Below are 18,913 nucleotides of genomic sequence, written 5' to 3'. Positions count from 1 at the left end.
TCTCTCCCTCTCTCTCCCTTCCCCTTCTTAGTTCTTCAATATCCTGGCGTCTTTCTCTTTCTCTCTCGGATTTAACTATTTTTCCCAACGAATGAAAGTATTATTCGACTGATATTATTTGACTTTTATAGACTCGTTAATTAAAGAAGTCATAATAAAGATGTCCGGTACACTTCAGTCTCCCCTGAAAGAGCTTACTCCTGTGGCCGCGAGATGGCAGCAGTAAGCGGTCGTTGTTCTGACTCGCGGACTCGTAAGATTTTGATGTGATGCTTATCTTCTCGTTTCTTTCTTTCATACAACTATTTTCCTCCCTGAGAGATACTAATTCTGTTTATATTATCTCATTTTCTTCTGAAACATAGGAAGATTTTTTCATTGTTTTGACATCTTTGCTTTTGTTTTCGTTGTTTTTTAACTTTTCCTTTTGTAAGACTGCGCTTTTGTGTCAGGTTTTGGTGACACGTGGATAAAAGGTGTCTGAAGAGGGGGGAGGAGGGTAGATTGGAGAGCCTAAGCGAGGTAGACGGTAGATTAGGGTGAGGGTTAGACAAACACGCCTAGGGTGTGGTGGGGAGGGCGGACCAAAGCATGCACAGCCCCCGTGGGTGTTCGCTCCCCTCTCGGCGCTCTCCCCTGGGCAGGAGGAAAGGGAGAGGGAGTGGGGGGGTGTCAAAGCTGCTGCCCACGTTTGTGTTTCTCTCTATCTATCTACCTATCTCTCTCTCTCTCTCTCTCTCTCTCTCTCTCTCTCTCTCTCTCTCTCTCTCTCTCTCTCTCCTTCTCTCTCTCTCCCTCTCTCTCTCTCGCTCCCCTCTCTCTTCCTTCTACTCCACCCCTGTGTACTCTTACTCTCTCCCCTCCCCTTCTCCCTTCCTCTCTCTCACTTCACTCTCCTCACATCTCACACATACACACACACGCGCGCGCGCTCTTTCGCTCTTTCTTTCTCTTTTTCTCTTTTCTCTCTTTCTCTTTCCTCTCTCCTTCTCCTTCCCCTGCATCTTTTCAGACATGCCTAGATCTCAATGTTTCATGTATTGGGAATATAAGGGAAAGGGCTATTAAGAAAGCAAGTGAGAGAGGGAGAGGGAGAGGGAGCAAGCAAGCAAAAAGTGGTCGCGTCCCTCCCCATGGTGATGTCCCACGCCCATGCTCTTGGATTCGACACAAGTGATTTTTTCTTTTTTTTCGACATTCTCTCTTCCCCTTTTGCTATGATTCTTACCATGCTTGTTTTGTATTTACGCCCTCTTTTTTTATATTTTTCTACGTTGGTGTGTGTGTGTGACAGATGTGTTGACTTTTCAAATTGTGTCGAAATAAATGTAATCGCATGATAAACGAGGAATTTCAAAAACTGTTCCTTTGGACTGATACCTTACCACACTGAGGAAATGTAAATATCATTTAGTTGTTCATTAATGACTAAATATCAAGACCGCACGTTTGATCACCGAAAATACCTTAGACACCCTTGAAAAAGTGATCAAAGAAAACGGACATGTTTAGGAAGTTACCTTAGACACCCTTGAAAAAGTGATAAACGAAAACGGACATGTTTAGGAAGTTACCTTAGACACCCTTGAAAAAGTGATCAAAGAAAACGGACACGTTTAGGAAGTTGAAAGGTAGGGGAAACTATTCAAATTTTACTTACACTCTTCACCATCGTACCTGTGGAGTATATTAAATCGTAAATCACTTTCCTGTGTGCGAACTTGCCATTATTGCGATTTCTGTCTTAGCAACGGTGTTTTAGTGAATCTTAGTAATCTTTGTTAGCAATTGCACAATGATACGGAAAAATAGGAACCAGTGGTGCTACATTGAAACTCGAGGCAGATATATTACGGGTGGATTTTGATTTTAGTGGATGATATGTCTTGGTTGCTGCTATGGTTATTATTATTATCTATTTACTTGTTTATTATTGATGATGTTACATTGTTAGTCCGCAGCCTTCATCTTGGCGGGTTTTTTAAATTACTATTATGATCATAAAAATTGTGTTTCCTATCGTTATCATTATTATTAGTGCCGTTGATCATATCATTATTGTTTTTTTTTATCAATATTATGTTCTTGCTATCGTTGTTTGCCGTTTACTTTATCTCCACACTATTCTTGCAACTGCATTTGATGCAAAGATCATCATTAGTTGCATGAGCTCAATAACCGCGTAATTTTATCTTTCTAACTCCCCCCCCCCCTCCTTCCTCCCCCGCAGAGGTGAGCGTGGGCGGGTCCTCGTGGGACGTGGGCTCGGATGGGCGCGGGTCCCTCTCGCCCGCCTCGTCGGCCACGCCCACATCGGCCTCCGAGACGGACGTAGAGGCGGCGGCGACGGTGGGCGTTACGCAAACCACGCCCTACCAGTGCTCCTTCTGCGACCGCGCCTTCCCCAGGCTCTCCTACCTCAAGCGCCATGAACAGGTGAGCTCGACGCGGGGCACGGCGCTTGGGTGTGTGTGTGTGTGTGCGTGTGTGTGTGTGTGTGTATGTGTTTGTGTGCGTGTATTGTGTGTGTGTGTGTGTGTGTTTAGTGTGCGTGTGTGTGCGTGTGTGTGTATGTGTTTGTGTGCGTGTATTGTGTGTGTGCGTGTGTGTGTGTTTGTGTTTGTGTGTGTGTGTGTGTGTGTTTGTTTGTTTGTGTGTTGCGTGTGTGTGTTTGTTTGTTTGTGTGTTGTGTGTGTGTGTGTGTGTGTGTGTGTGTGTGTGTGTGTGTGTGATAAATGAATGCTTGAGTGCATGTGCATGTCCGCTTGCTCTCATTTAAAGAATAACTCTTTCCACTTTGCCTGATTCTTTTATTTCTTGTTTGCTCTAAGTTTCGTATCATTCCTATAGCATGACCTTTGCTTTGGCTTGTCTCCCTGTCACTTCCGATCACCTGGCCTGTTTCAGCTGCATGACATGTACGGCGGCCAGGGGAGGTGGCCTTGGGTCTCTGCATGCCGTCCTCCCAAGCATGCATTTCCCTCTGTGGCTGACCCTTCCCCCCCCTCCTTGGACAAGTGCATGGAGGAGTTGGACAGCCTAAGGCGAGGCGAAGGTAGTGCGGATTTCCTCAAGAAGTCGGAAAAGAGAGCAGATCCCCACCAGTCCTTCTCGAGAGGAGTTTTTGCTCACTCCCGACTCGGAGAGGAGGGCGGGGATGCGGCCGTGGTGCCCAATGGAACGGATTCCCTGTGCGGTTGCCTGGCCCTGTCGCCTTGCAAGACGGGTCGTTCCGGATACTGCAGAGACGATCCAATCTGCAAAATGAGAGGCCTGTTGAGGGGGAACCAGTGGTCAGAGCTGTGCAGCGACTCGTCGGGCCAGCAGTCCCCACGTGTGTACGAGGACGAAGGGTTCTCTTTTCGCCACGAGAGGTTCCACGGGATGGTGGAGGAGGACGCGGAAGCGAACCACCACAGTATGACGCTCTTGGATGGTTGGCTCTCTAGGGAGGCGTCTCTCACACGGGCCTGCTCTCCCTCCAACGTTTGGATGCAGGAGAATGTCGTCAATTACGTCGAGAGGGAACTAAAAGAGCTGGAGGACCAGCACGCTGCAGAAGGGGTCGTCGAGTGCGCCAGCCGAGCGATCTCGGACGAGTTCTTCCACTTCATTAAAATGGAGCTTCGGCGCCTTGATTCTGGCATCGATCTCGAGTGCACTCCTCCCTCGGCGGTGCGCTCATCCTCGCCCTTTGAGGCTCTCAGGACGCCCGAGAAATGCCTCCCCACAAGACTTCGTAGTGCCAGATTTACCTCCTCCTTGGCCAGTGAAGAGGGGATTGAGAGAGATATTGACTCGAGGTCCTTTTGTCCTGCAGATGCTGGAGGGTTTGGCCAAGGCGATGAGTCTGTTAGGGAACAGCCCTCAAGCACCTCCCTCTCTATTGAGAATAATCTTGAAGGAAATGTTAAGTCTCATGAGAGGACCGAGAAGGTTTGGAAACCTGTGCTGTGCCTGAGACACTTGGACCAATTACCAACTAGCCTTTGTCACTATAGTCAGACGCCAGTAGTGAAACCTGGATCCAACATACCCTGTTCACCACCAGTAAGGGAGACTCTTGCATCTGCACAGGCAAGTGAGGGATGCAGTAAATCATTAATAAGTACCCAGGGAATGGTATCAGATAAGTTTGTTCCTAAAAACAAATTTGAGGTAGTCTCTAGAAGAAGCAACCTGAGTGTTGCTGCTCAGAGACGATTGAGGCACTTGCATAAAGAGAAAGTGAAAGGAAAGAAGAGAAGAAGGGAAAGGAATAAGGGGAGGCTGAAGGGCTTGGGGGAACTACAGAAATTCCAACAACCAAAAAAAGATGGAAATCCAAAATATGAGCAGCAGCAGGACCATGACTCGGTAAAGCCGAAGGCACAGACAAACTCCCTCAGCGTCCAGATCCCTCTGTCGCGAGTCTGTCTGCGGAAGAATCTTGGCAGCAGGACGCAGAGCCCCAAGACCTTGGGTTCAGAGCCCGATGGAAGAGCTACTGTCACTGACTGTTTAAAATCCTCGCGTGTTGCGAGTGGAATTCATCTGACTCCAGAATCTGAGGGAAGAGCTTTGGGTGCCTCCCCTCCTTTCCCTCAGAATAAGGAGCTGTTTCCTATTACCTACACATCCCTTACTTGTCCAGTGACTCGCATGCTTCCTGACCAGCCTGTTCAGGTTATGGAAAAGCCACACCTGCCGCACACCCCTCTCTCCATCGCAGGGGAACAGGAGGAACCAATCAGTGAACCTCAAACTGGTCTTTGTAAATCAATTAATCTGATGCCATACTCACCAGAGGAAAGAAGGAACAAGAGCCACTACATATCTTGCGTACAACCATATAACCTAAACGTCCATTCTCCCTGCCAGTCTTTTTCCTTCCCTCAAATGCCTCAGGAGTTGAGGGCCAGTGACATGCAGTGCCAGACACTCTGTGGTGTCCCTTTCCACGCAGTCGTACCCTGGCAGCATCATGTCACTCCACCACATAGCCTTCCCACATTCCAAGACATTCCGGGTCTTTGCGTCCCCTTTCTGGATCTCGGAGGACGTCCTTCGCCCGACGCGATTGTGAAAGGCAATTCCCACTGCTTGATTTTCCCCGACGTTTGCCCCTCGCATACCAACTGCCCTCGGGCTCAGGAGGAAAAGGCAAGACATTGCCTGAAAACTCTCAAATGGAACCAAAGAGATTTGGCTCCAGGATGCACAAGACCGCCCTTCTTGATGGAGACCGAACTCCAATGCAGAAAGACGGACGAGTGCAAAAGTGAAGAGAATGAATTCCTTAGTGAAGGGACGAACTCATTGCAAGAAGAGAGTCATTGGTTACAAGAGGTCAAAGGTCAGCCACAAGGAGACAACACAACAAAAGGAGAAAACAAGAGACCAAGGCCACAGTCTGACAACTTGAGTACAGCACTCCATATACAAGTGAGGACTGGGGCGTTGGCAGAGCAGAGGGGCAAGTCTCGTGCAATCCTATCAAAGTTAGACTACCAGAATCAAAGGAGGGCTTCTCGGGTCATTCAGGTAAGAACACAGGAGGGCTCACAAGGACAGAGGGAGTCAGGCAAGGCTGGCCCAGTAGTGGGAATGCCCAGCAATGAAGTTCTCAAACAAGACAAAACGTGGGGAAGGGACACCAACATTAGTATTTTACAGATACCAAAGTCAATGCAAGACCAAGATTCTGGGACCTTGGACAAAGATAACATTTCCCAAGTGCCCAATTCTAGACTGTATTTGGGGGCCTCCGATGATGGCACACACCCCACTGTGATGCGATGTAATCAGTTTTTGCAGAATGGCAGAACAAAGGAAGCATGTCTTGTAGAGGAAACTGGTGGGGATTGTGAAGAAAAAGATAAATGTTCCTTATTACATACTGCAAACAAAAACTTAGATATGAACAAACCTTGTGAGAAAACTGTTGATCCAAGTAAATTCCCAGAGGGTAGAAGGTGCAAATTGGATGATCAATTGCAATTCAATACCATGAAGGACAACTTTAGTATTCCTCTCTCCTTGACATCCAGTCATGGTGACTCCAATACTGATGAAAAGTTGTCATCTGTGACTATTAACAGGTTGCCAGTTGGTTCAGGTTGGAAGTGTCAGAAATACCATCCATATATTCTGCCAAAGAAGAGGCACAAGAATATGTTCCAATCTGTGGGCAAAGTTGACGGCGAAAAATCTGCAGGGAGTTATCAAGAGGCAGCCATTGTCTCAGGTGTGAATGCAGCCACTTTGCGTGTGGAAGAACATTTGTATAATCATGATAACATAGTCAATAAATCAAAGGATGAAGACGTTTCTAGAATAAATAGGGATTCAGAAAATAGCAACAGCAAAGAAGAGAACAATTTCTCAACACCAACAAAAAAGACTGTCATGCTTCCTTGTAGGTCACAGACTAGTAAAGTTAGAAGCAAAAACTGCATTGCAGTCATAGAGGAGCACTCAGAAATGTGCCAGAGCGAAGGAAGTACTCAGTGGAAGTTGATAGAGAGGGAGAGTTTCCCTTCTGAAGTAGAGGTGAGCACAGATGGCAGAGAGCTAGTTAACCCCAATGGGGCTGAGGTGAAGAGGTTCATCCTTAAAGAAAGGCAAACCTCTGATGGGCAGAGGACTCCTGTTGCTTCCCAGTCAAAACATTACTCCGAGTTGCTCTGCAAGGGGACCATTCAGTCAGAGCCAACAGCAGACACACACTACACCCAAGGATTAGATAAGTTACAGAGGTTTGAGTCCACAAAGAAGGAGAGGGACACAAACTCGGAGCCTCTGCCACCGCCGACTGTCTCCCCGTCGTCTATAGTTCGCCAGGGAGCTCATTTTGGCCTCATTCGCAAAATTGCTCCTTGCCTGCTCCGCCCGAACCCTTGTAAGGCCTTGTCTCGCAAAGGGTCCCTCATGAACAGATATTTGGCCAACAGAAAGAGGCAGATGAGCTTCCTCAACCGGCGTGTGTCGCCCATGAGGATAAAGCGAACCAAGTTGAATTTTGGAACCTCGGTCACTTCTTACGTAAATGGCAAGGAGGGTCTGATAGGCCTTGCTCCCCAGCCCAAGGATTCACAGCCATTGAACTCGCTTCAAGATGGGAGGGAAAGAGTGACTATTTATTCTCCGTCAGGAAGAGCAGAGGACGCTTTAATTGACTGCGGGTATTTTGCACAAAATTTGTGTGACTTGAGCAGACCCAAAGAGCAGTGTGCGGATGATTTTCCCTTTTCTTCCCCAGAGTATTTTCTTACTGACAATACAGAGTTGGATGCTGGCCTCTCTGCAGCCACTTGTTCTATCGGACAAGAGGATAGACCTTCACATGCTGGTCAGTCGCCAGAATATAAGAATCTTTCTCGATGTACAATAGACAACTCTCCTGCTTCTGATAATGACCTTGAAAACTGTGACACGGCACGAGTAACAAAATTTAGATCTGTTCTTGGCGATGGCGCTCAGGAAACAGGTTCCAATTCAAATCAAGTAACAGGTGATCTCCTTGGGTCAGATCAAGCTATCACTACAAGTACTCTGCCATACTGTAATGAAAGTGATTACGACACTATTCAACTAATGTTTCCTGCTATGCCTACACCCATCCCAGCTCATAGCAGTGAAACCAAGCTAGAAGAAGAAACGAACAAAGCGGAACAAGTTCAGGAAACGAGAGTGTGTACGTTGGAAGATGGTTGTAGCTTGAAGCAGATGAATTGCTCACCTAACTCTACCATGGGGACAGACTCTTTGGTCAAAATTCCACGCACAGATTGGAGCACCGGTGAGGAAACTATTATGTGTATACCAGATGGCCAATGCATAGATGAATGGCAAGGTCTAGAGGAGTCTTCAGTAACCTCTGGGAATAAATCTATCACCAGTCCTGCGGGTGAGCATCAAGGAGACGAAGGGAGTTTCTCGGAAGGACTGCGGACTCCCCGTACAGGTGGCATCTGCTCCACGATGGAGGAACCTGAGCTCAGCGAACTTTATCAAGAGAAGGGAATTCCGGAACAGGCGGATATCTGTAGCACCGTACTTACTCTGGATCAACTGGAGTCTTGCGAACTGTTTGCGCACACCCCCCCGCCACCTTCTCCTCAGCGTTTAGATAGCTCCTCTGACTGTCCCAACCAACGTGACCAGCACCAAAACGTAATAGATAATCCCTCTAGTGTAACGGGTGCTCTTGCCGAAGGAGTACGAGGTGAGCCGCTCTTTGTAGGAGCATTACCTGATCACGAAGTTGTCAGAGGTGGCCAGCACGAGCTAGACCTGCTCGAATTACTGACAGCGGAGAACAATATGGACTCCTTTTGGCCCAAGACTGTTGTGGCAGTGGAGGAGGCCTACCTTCACATCGAGGGGGACTCCTACCCTGCCCATCCTATCAATCCTGCTCCCCTCAACCATAAGGAAGGCAACAGGACTCCTCCCCTGCCCAGCGCCGAAGGAAAGCTCCCTCAGGAAGCAGCGGATACCTCGACAGACAGCTGGGACGCCCACAGCGGAGACGGGGAAGGTCCAAAGACTCAGCCTTGCCTTCTGGCTTGTGGTTCCTCGTGGGCCTTCAAGCGGCAGGACGCCCTCTCCTCCTCGTCGTCTTGTTCAAGTGGCAGCAGTGTGGCTGGGGAGTACGAGGAGGAGGCTGAGGTCTTACTTGAGGCAGCCAGGAAGGACGACGTTAGCGGAGGGGGAGGTAGCGGGGTTGAGGAGGATCGAGGAGAGGCGAAGGAAGGATGTGGAAGGCGGAAGAAAAGAAGGGGAAAGAATTCGTCCTGCTTCATCGACGTTCTGGTAAGGTTGCATGTGCTTTGGGATTTCCGACTCTATTTCCTCCCTCTCTTGTAACAAACTTGCATGTGATTAACTCTGATTGCACTTTCTTGCCCCTTTATTTTTAACGTAACTTGGCCTAAGCTTGCAGTCCTTTGCACGAACTAAGCTTGCCGCTATCATTACGCTAGACAGAATAAAGCATGTGAAAGAGATTGGATTGACACTCCTCCCTCCCTTCTCTTTATTCCTTCCTACTGTTTTTCTTTCGCCTCCAGTTCTTCCTGAGGCTTCTCCTATTCCTTTTGCTCTTCCTCCTCCTCCTCTTTCCACCTTTTCCCCCTTTCTTCCATCTTTTCCACCTCTTCCTCCACATTTTCTTCCTCCTCCTCCTCCTCCTTCTGTTTCTTTTTCCTCCTCCTCCTCCTCCTCCTCCTCCTCCTCCTCCTCCTTTTTCGCCCCCATCTTGAAGAAGCCAACCCTCCCCCCCTTCCCTTTTTTCCACCTCCTCCTCTTCCTCCTCCCCCTCCTCCTCTTCCTCCTCCTCCTCCTTCTGTTTCTTGTTCCACCTCCTCCTCCTCCTCCCCCTCCTCCTCCTCCTCCTTCTGTTTCTTTTTCCACCTCCTCCCCCTCCTCCTCCTCCTCCTCCTCCTCCTCCTGTTTCTTTTTCCACCTCCTCCTCTTGCGCCCCCCATCTTGAAGAAGCTAACCCTCCCCCCCCCCTTCCCTCTCCCCCCCAGACTCATGCGGACCAGCTGCCGTTCCGCTGCGAGTTCTGCGGGCGACTGTTCAAGCACAAGCGCTCCCGGGACCGTCACGTAAAGCTGCACACGGGTGACAAGAAGTACAAGTGCTGCCACTGCGAAGCTGCCTTCTCCAGGAGGTAGGTGACCCCTTCCTTCCTTCCTTCCCTCCTTCCTTCCCTCCTTCCTTCCTTCCTTCTTTCTTTTTTTCTTTCCTCTCCTCCCCCTTTTTTTTTTTTTTTTTTTTTTTTTTTTTTGGGGGGGGGGATTTTTAGGATGTTTATTTCGTTTTGTTATTGGTTTGGTATTTATAGCGAACTTTTCTTTTCTTTTTCTTGTTTTCAAGTAGGACTTTTTGTGATGACGGTGATTCAGAGTAATGATCCAAAAATAGTAATGATAGCAAAAAAAAAAAATAAATAAAAAATAAAAAAAAAGGTATTTGAATTTGTGGAGAGGAGTGGAAATGAAGAGCCAGTCATTCTGAAGATAGGAATAAGCCTTCTTCTTGGGTTGGCACTCCTCCTTGGCACTCCTCCTTGGCACCACTGAGCTTTTGGTTCCTTTAACAGGCGTAATTATATTGTTGAGTAATTTTGGTTCGATTTAAAGTTAATTGTAAAGGAGTTGTTGGTTGACTGCTTGGTTAATTAGGCGTAACTGGGGTGGATTTTGAATGACTTCGGTTGAACTGAAAGCCTTGGCTCATTTCCATTGAGATTTGAGATGAATTTGCCTCATCATATTTCTGATTTTTTTTTTTTTTTTTTTTTTTTTTTTTTTTTTTTTTTTAACTCTTGATATATATCTCGATTCGACATACTTTGACATATTGCCAAGCAAACCGATTCCACAGGTTGCACCCAGTGCCTCCTTCTCTAACGCCCGTATGTAACCCCCTCCCCTCCCCCCCCCCCTCTTGCAGCGACCACCTGAAGATCCACATGAAGACCCATGACACGCAGAAGCCGTACCAGTGCTCGGTGTGTAACCGCGGCTACAACACTGCCGCCGCCCTCACCGCCCACATGCAGAATCACAAGGCGAAGCTCACCGCCCACGCCCTCAGCCAGCTGCTCAAGGATGCCCAGGCGCCCTCCGACGCCCACACGCTGACACAGCTGCTCAAGGACTCCACGGTTGGCGACACGCACGCACAGGCGCTCAATCATTTCCTGAAGGATGCGCAGAAGGTGGGCGCGAGGAGATTTTTTTTTTGTCTTTGTTTATGGATTTGTTTGTTTGTTGTGTAAAGTAAGAATCGAAGGATATTGAGAAATTGTTTTCTGAATTTGGAATTTTAAGAGGATGAAGATTTTTGCTCAAAATTGACCCGAATGAGAAACTTTTCCCTCCTTCTATTTTCCTCTGTTTCCTCTTCTTCGTTTTTCTCTTCCTTTTTTTTCTTCTTCCTTGTTCATTTCTATATCTCCACCATCTTTCTTTTCCCTGTTCTTTACTCCCTGTTTATCATCTTTCTCCTTCTTTCTCTCCAAATTTCCCTGTTCTTTCGCTTCTCCCTTTCCGTCCTCTTATTCAGTGGTTTCTTCTCCTTCTTTCTCTTATTTCTTCGTCTTCTTTCTTTGTGTTTCCTTTCCTTCGTCCACATCATCTTCTGCCTCTCCACCCACTTTCCTTCTTTTACTTTTCTTCCTTCCTCTTGTTCTTTTCCTCTTCCTCTTCCTCCCCCCCCTCCCCCCCCCCTCCCCCCCCCTCTCCCCCCCCCCCTCCCTCTCTCCCCCCCCCCCCCCCCCCCCCTCCCTCCCTCTCCCCCCCCCCTCCCTCCCTCCCTCCCTCCTCTCCCTCCCTCCCTCCCTCTCCTCCTCCCGCCCCCTCTACCGGCCCGGCCCCCTCCCCCCCTCTCCCTCCCCCTCCCCCTCCCCCCCCCTCCCTCCCCCCCCCCTCCCCCCTCCCCTCCCCCTCCCCCTCCCCGCGCCCCCTCTAACGGCCCGGCCTCCTCTCTCCCTCCCCCTCCCTTCTCCCTTCTCCCCCCCCCCTCCCTTCTCCTCCCCCTCCCCTCCCCCCCCCCCCTCTCCCCCTCCCTCTCTCCCCCCCTCCCCCTCCCTCTCCCTCTCCCCCCCCCTCCTCCCCCCCCCCCTCCCCCCCCCCCCTCCCCCTCCCTCCTCCCCCCCTCCTCCCTTCTCCCCCCCCCTCCTTCTCCCCCTCCCCCCCTCCCCGCGCCCCCCCTCTCCCCCGGCCTCCTTCTCCCCCCCCTCTCTTCTCCCTTCTCCCCCTCCCCCCCCCCCTCCCTCTCCCCCTCCCCCTCCCTCCCCCCCCCCCCCCTCCTCTCCCCCCCCCCCCCTCCCTCTCCCTTCCCTCCCCCCCCCCTCCCCCCCCCCCTCCCCCTCCCCGCGCCCCCTCTAACGGCCCGGCCTCCTCTCTCCCTCCCCCTCCCTTCTCCCTTCTCCCCCCCCTCCCTTCTCCCCCTCCCCCTCCCCGCGCCCCCTCTAACGGCCCGGCCTCCTCTCTCCCTCCCCCTCCCTTCTCCCCCCCCCCCCCCCCCCTCCCCCCCCCCCCCCCCCCCCCCCCCCCCCCCCCTCCCCTCCCCCCCCCCCCCCCCCCCTTCTCCCCCCCCCCCCCCCCCCCTCCCCCCCCCCCCTCCTCCCTCCTCCCTCCCCTCCCCCCCCCCCTCTCCCCCCCCCCCCCCCCCCCCCCCCCCCCCCCCCCCCCCCCCCCCCCTCTCCCCCTCCCCCTCCCCCCCCCCCCCCCCCCTTCCCCCCTCCCCCCCCCCCCCTCCCCCCTCCCCTCCCCCCCCCCCCCCTCCCCCCCCCCCCTCCTCCCCCCCCCCCCCCCCTCCCCCCCCTCCCCCCTCCCCCCCTCCCCCCCCCCCCCCCCCCCCCCCCCCCCCCCCCCCTCCCCCCCCCTCTCCCCCCTCCCCCTCCCTTCCCCCCCCCCCCCCCCCCCCCCCCCCCCCCCCCCCCCCCCCCCCCCCCCTCCCTCCCCCCCCCCCCCCCTCCCCCCCCCCCCCTCCCCCCCCCCCCTCCCCCTCCTCCCCCCCCTCCTCCCCCCCCCCCCCCCCCTCCCCCCCCCCCCCCCCCCCCCCCCTCCCCCCCCCCCCCCCCCCTCTTTTTTTCCCCCCCCCCCCCCCCCCCCCCCCCCCCCCCCCCCCCCCCCCCCTCCCCCCTCCCCCCCCCCCCCCCTCCCCCCCCCTCCCCCCCCCCCCCCCCCCCTCCCCCCCCCCCTCCCCCCTCCTCCCCCCCCCCCCCCCCCCTCCTCCCCCTCCCCCTCCCTTCCCCCCCCCCCCCCTCCCTCCCCCCCCCCCCCCTCCCCCCCCTCTCCCCCTCCCCCTCCCTCCTTCCCCCCCCCTCCCCCCTCCCTTCCCCCCCCCCCCCCTCTCCCCCCCCCCCCCCCCCCCCCCCCTCCCCTCCCCTCCCCCCCCCTCCCCTCCCTCCCCCCCCCCCTCCCCTCCCCCCCCCCCCCCCCTTCTCCCCCCCCCCCCCCTCTCCCCCCCCCCCCTCCCTCCCCCCTCCCCTCCCCCCCTCCCCCCTCCCCTCCCCTCCCCCCTCCCCCTTCTCCCCTCCGCCCCCCCCTCCCCCCCCCCTCCTCCCCCCCCCCCCCTCCCCCTCCCCTCTCCCCCCCTCCCCCCCCCCTCCCTCCCCTCCCTTCCCCCCCCCCCCTCCCCCCCTCCCCCCCCCCCCCCCCCCCTCTCCCCCCCCCTCCTCCCCTCTCCCCTCCCCCCTCTCCCCCCCCTCCCCCTCCCCCCTCCCCCCCCTCCCCTCCCCCTCCCCTCCCCCCCCCCCTCTCCCCCCCCCTCCCTCCTCCCCCCCCCTCCCCCCCCTCCCCCTCCCCTTCTCCCCTCCCCCCCCCCCCCCTCCCCCCCCCCCCTCCCCTCCTTCCCCCCCCCCCCCCCTCCTCCCCCTCCCCCCCCCCCCCCTCCCCCCTCCCTCCCCCCCCCTCCCCCTCCCCCTCTCTCCCCCCCCTCCCTCCCCCCTCCCCCTCCCCCCTCCCTCCCTCCCCCCTCCTTCTCCCCCTCCCCCCCCCCCCCCCCCTCCCCTCCCCCCCCCCCCCCCTCCCCCCCTCTCCCCCCTCCTCCCTCCCTCCCCCCTCCCTCCCCCCCCCCCCCCCCCCCCCCCCCCCTCCCCCTCCCCCTCCCCCCCCCCCTCTCCCTCCCCCTCCCCCTCCCTTCTCCCCCCCCCCCCCCCCTCCCCCCCCTCCCCCCCTCCCCCCTCCCCCCCCCCCTCCTTCTCCCCCCCTCCCCTCCCCCCCCCCCCCCCCCCTTCTCTCCCCCCCCCCTCCCCCCCCCCCCCCCCCCCCCCCTCCCCCCCTCCTCTCTCCCCCCCCCCTCCCTTCCCTTCCCCCCCCCCTCCCTTCTCCCCCTCCCCCTCCCCGCGCCCCCTCTAACGGCCCGGCCTCCGGCAGGAGCAGTTGCTGAGCCCGAAGTGTCATCAGGGCGACGTCGGCGCGGGCTCGTCCCCGGGGGCGCTGAGGGCGTCTCCCGGGACCGGCGAGGCGTCGTCGCCCGCCCTCTCGCCCGTCGCCGCCTCCGCCCGCTGCCCCGTCTGCCACGCCCACTGCCGGAACCACACGCACCTCCAGGTACGTCTGCCGCCCGGGGCGTCGCTGCATCGTTGCAAGGGCGCTTCCTCTGGCCGTTGCATCGCGTTGCATTGAGTCCTGCCGTCTGCTCTGAGGATAAAGCTGTTCATGAAGAGTATAGATGTTGACCGCACTTATTTGTTCACGTACTTGACGTTGCAGTAATTATGGACATTTTTTTTTTATGTAATTAAAATGCTGTAGATGGTTTTCCCTTTCTTTTTCTTTTCTTTCCTTCCTATCTTCCTCTTTCTCTCACCTTCCCTCTCTCTCTCTCTCTTTCTCCTCCTCTCTTCTTCTTTCTCCCACCCTCCCTCTCTCCCTCTCCCCTCCTCCCTTCCTTCCTTCCTCTCTTCCTTTCTCTCTCTCTTCCCGTTCCACTCTTCCTCTTTCTCTCACCTTCCCTCTCTCTCTCTCTCTCTCTTTCTCCTCCTCTCTTCCTCTTTCTCCCACCCTCCTTCTCTCCCTCTCCCTTCCTTCCTTCCTCTCTTCCTCTTTCTCTCCCCCTTTCTCTCTTCCTCTCTCTCTTTCTCTCTCTCTCTCTCTCTCTCTCACTCTCTCCCTCTCCTTCTCCTTCTCCTTCTCCCTTTCCCTCTCCCTCTCCCTCTCCCTCTCCCTCTCCCTCTCCCCCTTCCTCTCCCTCTCCCTCTCCCTCTCCCCCTTCTTCTCCCTCTCCCTCTCCCTCTCCCCCTTCCTCTCTTCCTCTTTCTCCCCCCTCCCTCCCTGCCCCCTCCTAACTTGGTCTTTTCCCCCCCAGCGCCACCTCGCGCGTTACCATGGCGACGACGTGCCGATGGCGTCCTTGGACCGCCCCGCCTCCCGAGGGGGCGGTTCCGGGGCCTCGTCGGTGGGCGGGGCTTCTTCGGCCGCCTCCACGCCCTCGCCGCGGCCGCCGTCGTCGCTGCCGTCGCCGCGCCCGCTGACCAACCCTCTGTTGTCGCTTGTGGGCGGGAAGCTGGCCTGCCTCTACTGCTCCAGGGACGCCTTCCCCTCGCTGGAGGCGCTGCAGCTGCACCTGCACTCCGCCCACGGTGAGGCGCAGGGTGGGCGGGTTGGGGGAACGCCCTCTGGGGGCTCTCGTGTTGCTCGTGTTCTTAGTCGTGGAAACACTCGCTATATACTGCTATACTCTAGGGACCAATGGACTCACCACATACTGCCATACTCTAACTAACATCTAACTAACCCCCCTCCCTCCCCCCCGCAGGTTCGGTGCTGAACGGAGAGGTGCGGGAGATGGCGAACATGCTGGGCCTCCCGACGTCGCTGGGCGGCTCCCTGGGCGGCTCCCTGGGCGGCTCCCTGGGCGGCTCCCTGGGGGCGGGCGGCCTGGCAGCTTCTCTGGCCTCGCCGCTGGGTCCCGGCTCGTCCAGGGGCGTCAGCTGCGAGCTGTGCGGGGCGCGTGTGGGCGGCGTCACGGCGCTGCAGCGCCACGTGGTGACGGCACACACCTTCACGGACCTGCTGGCGCGGGCGGCCGAGGGCGTCTTCTGCGCCCAGTGCCTGCTGCCGTTCAGCAACCCGGGCGCGCTGGCAGAGCACATCAAGCTGGTGCACGCGGCGCCCGTGCTGTCGGCCGTGCTCAACAAGCGGCCGCCCTCGCCGCCCACCGACACGCCCACCGACCTCAGCAAGAAGTCGCGCCACGAGGGGCTGGCGGCGGACCTGCCCGCCTCCACGCTCCTGTGCAGCCAGTGCAACGCGCCCTTCACCAACTTCGAGGCCTTCCGGCGGCACCTCAAGACGCACCTGGAGGGCGTGGAGGCGGCGGCGACGGCGGGCGGCGGCGGCGGCGGCGGCGGCGGCTCGGCGCAGAGGGCGTGCCCCGAGTGCCGCCTGCCGCTGGGCTCGGAGGCGGCGCTGGAGGCGCACCTGGCCACGCACCTGGGCGCCACGGCCACCGAGTACGGGTGCCAGGCGTGCCTCAAGCTCTTCTCCAAGCCGGACGAGCTGCAGAAGCACCTCATGGACATCCACGCGCACCACCTGTACCGCTGCGCGCTCTGCAAGGAGATGTTCGACTCCAAGGTGTCCATCCAGGTGCACTTCGCCGTCAAGCACAGCAACGAGTGCAAGGTGCACAAGTGCACGCGCTGCTCGCTCATCTTCCGCTCGCAGTCCGAGTTCGAGGTGCACATCCGGGCGAGCCACATGCGGCGGGGCATGGGCGTGGGGGAGGCGGCTCCGGGCGGGGGCGGCATGGGCGGAGCGGGCGGCTCGTACCGCTGCCTGCTGTGCACGCTGAGCCTGAGCTCGGAGGCCGAGCTGGCCGCGCACGTGGCCACGCACCAGCGCCAGTTCCAGTGCACGCTGTGCGACGACGCCTTCCACGTGGAGTTCCTGCTCGACAAGCACATGCAGACGCAGCACAACTCCGAGCTGAACGGCAACGTGCCGCAGCCCGAGAACCTGGTCAAGCCGCGCCGCAGCCCGCACAAGAAGGAGCTCAAGTGCGACATCTGCGACGCCGAGTTCTCCAGCGACTCGGGGCTGCTCGCGCACCGCAAGCAAGCCCACAACATCAAGGGCGGGGCCGGCGGCGCGGGCGCCAAGGTGGCGGCCGCGTCGCTCAGCCTCTTCTGTGCCTACTGCAGCGAGGCCTGCAAGTCGCGCGGCGACCTCGAGGCCCACATGAAGTCCCACCAGGGCTCGGGCGGCCGCCACAAGTGCAACATCTGCGACGAGCTGTGCCCTTCGGCCGCGCTGCTGGCCCAGCACAAGCTCACGCACGTCAAGGTGGTGTCTGGCAGCGCCTGCGCCGTGTGCCGCGAGCCGCTGACCTCCGAGCAGCAGTTCAGCAGCCACCAGAGCGAGCACCACCCGGCGCCGCTGCCGCAGCCCTGCGTTGTCTGCCGCCAGACGCTCGTCACTGACATGGAGGTGAGCGTGCACGCGCGCTTCCACGCCGCGCAGGCAGCACAGGCGGCCGCCGCAGCCTCCGTGGCCTCTGGCGGCGCCTTCAGCAGCACCGAGCCTCTGCCCCCGGCGTCCCTGGCCTCCATGATCACCACCACGGCCTCCAGCGCAGCCGCCACCGCCAGCAGCAACAGCAGCAGCAGCCGCGGCAGCAGCAGTCCGAGACAGTCGCCCTCGCTGCGGTGCCCCGAGTGCCACCTCAAGCTGGAGACGATGGAAGAGGCGGAGGCGCACGCGGCAGTGCACCAGCAGCAGCAGCAGGGGTACGGGCGCCCCCTGGCCCCGTCCTCGCGCACGTACCAGTGCATCAAGTGCCAGGAGAGCTTCGCCTCGGAGGCGGAGATCGAGGCGCACGTGGCATCGCACCTTCTGCACGAGGGCTCGGTGCACGAGTGCCACCTGTGCCGCGCCACCTTCGACACGCCGCTGCGCCTTCAGTGCCACCTGATCGAGCACACGTTCGAGGGCTGCGGCAGCTTCACGTGCTACATGTGCTCGTCGGTGTTCACGACGGCCTCGCGGCTCCAGCAGCACATGGTGGAGCACGGGCTCAGCGCGCGCCCCTACGACTGCCACCACTGCCACCAGCGCTTCTTCTTCCGCGCCGAGCTCGAGAACCACGTGCTGTCGCACCCCGAGGCGGCCGACGGCAGCTGTCGCGAGTGCGTGGCCAGCTTCCCCGAGCTGCCCCGCCGCAGCCACCGGCGCCCGGCGCTGGCCGCCCTGGCGTCCGCGCAGCACCTCCTGGCGGGCCACGCGGGCCAGACGCGCCCCGCCTCGCCCTGCTCCGCTTGCGACGGCGACACCGCCGACGGCGCTGCGGCGTCCGCCAACGGGCTCTCGGCGGCCGCCAGCAACGACTCCAAGGAGAAGTGAAGCGGCGGCGCGAGGCCTCTGCTCGGAAGCGCTCCCGGTGTTGCTTCGTCGGCGGAGCGTCGGCCCCGCGTCGGGCGACGTCTGGAGGAGGCCTTGGCCGAGGGGCGGCGGCGGCGGCGCGCCCCGGACGCCAAGAACCCCGACGACGAAGACGAATAAACGAAAGGAATGAAGTTTCTTATTTATTGTTTTCCATTTTATTTATTGTCATTATAATTTGTGTAAGTTGATAAGGACTCCTCGAAGCGGTCGCAGCGCCGCGGTGCGCGCCCGCCCGCCCGCCAGATCTGCGCCCGGGGACCCCACCCCCCCTCGAGGCCGTCGCCAGCCGCGCTCTCGATGCGGCGCGCGTCTTTGTTTCTTCTTTGTTTCTCTTGTTCGGCAGGCGTCGAGGCCGAGCCGCAGCCACGCGCAAGGGAGCCTTCGACTCCTCGCGTTAAAGGAACCCCAATGTCCAGTATGTGATAGTTGAATAAAACAATAAATAAAAAAAAAATAAAAAAAAATAGATTAAAAACATAAGACGAGGACTTGAATTGTTAGGTATTTTACTCGAGGGTATGAAAGTACAACCTGGTCTTTTGAAGGACTAGATAGCTCATTTATATAATATCCTCATCTCGTTAGATGCTCCTCCCTCCCCCCTTCCCCAACCCCCCAACCCCCGTCTGGAAAGAAGCAGAAGAATCCTCATGACGTGTCTCTCCCTTCTCCCTTCTCTCCCTTCTCCCTCCTCTCCCTCTCCCTCGCCGTCGCTTCTTCTCCTTTCTCCTCCTGCCCGTCTCCGTCAGTCGCCCTCCTCTTCCCCCTCCTCCCCTTCCTCCCCCTCCTCTTCCTTCTCTTCCTTCTCTTCCTCCTTCTCCTCTTCCTTCTCTTCCTTCTCTTCCTCCTTCTCCTCTTCCTTCTCTTCCTCCTTCTCCTCTTCCCCCTCTTCCCCCTCCTCCCCCTCCTCTTCCTTCTCTTCCTCCTCCTCCTCTTCCTCCCTTTCCTCCTCCTCCTCTTCCCCCTCCTCCTCCTCCTCCCTTTCCTCCTCCTCCTCCTCCTCTTCCCCTTCCTCCTCTTCCCCT

The 18,913-nt window shown here is 57.7% G+C and overlaps 1 protein-coding gene across 3 annotated transcripts; it reads left to right on the top strand.

The window, feature by feature from the left end:
- Positions 1–2,230: 2,230 nt before the first annotated feature.
- Positions 2,231–17,987, top strand: L (zinc finger protein Lobe; the record flags this gene model as incomplete). Of its 3 annotated transcripts, none has more annotated exon segments than XM_086536808.1 (7): positions 2,231–2,436; positions 2,908–8,796; positions 9,516–9,658; positions 10,444–10,711; positions 13,884–14,054; positions 14,812–15,085; positions 15,262–17,987. In XM_086536808.1, coding segments are annotated over 7 exon segments (9,536 nt in total), but the record flags the coding sequence as incomplete, so codon positions are not given.
- Positions 17,988–18,913: the final 926 nt, after the last annotated feature.

The sequence above is a fragment of the Penaeus japonicus genome, unplaced genomic scaffold (genome assembly GCF_977035675.1).
Source record: "Penaeus japonicus unplaced genomic scaffold, GWHDUDI00000001_assembly GWHDUDI00000005, whole genome shotgun sequence".
Lineage (NCBI taxonomy): Eukaryota > Metazoa > Arthropoda > Malacostraca > Decapoda > Penaeidae > Penaeus > Penaeus japonicus.
Note: the sequence above shows the minus strand (reverse complement) of the source record. Positions and strands in the feature narration are given on the sequence as shown.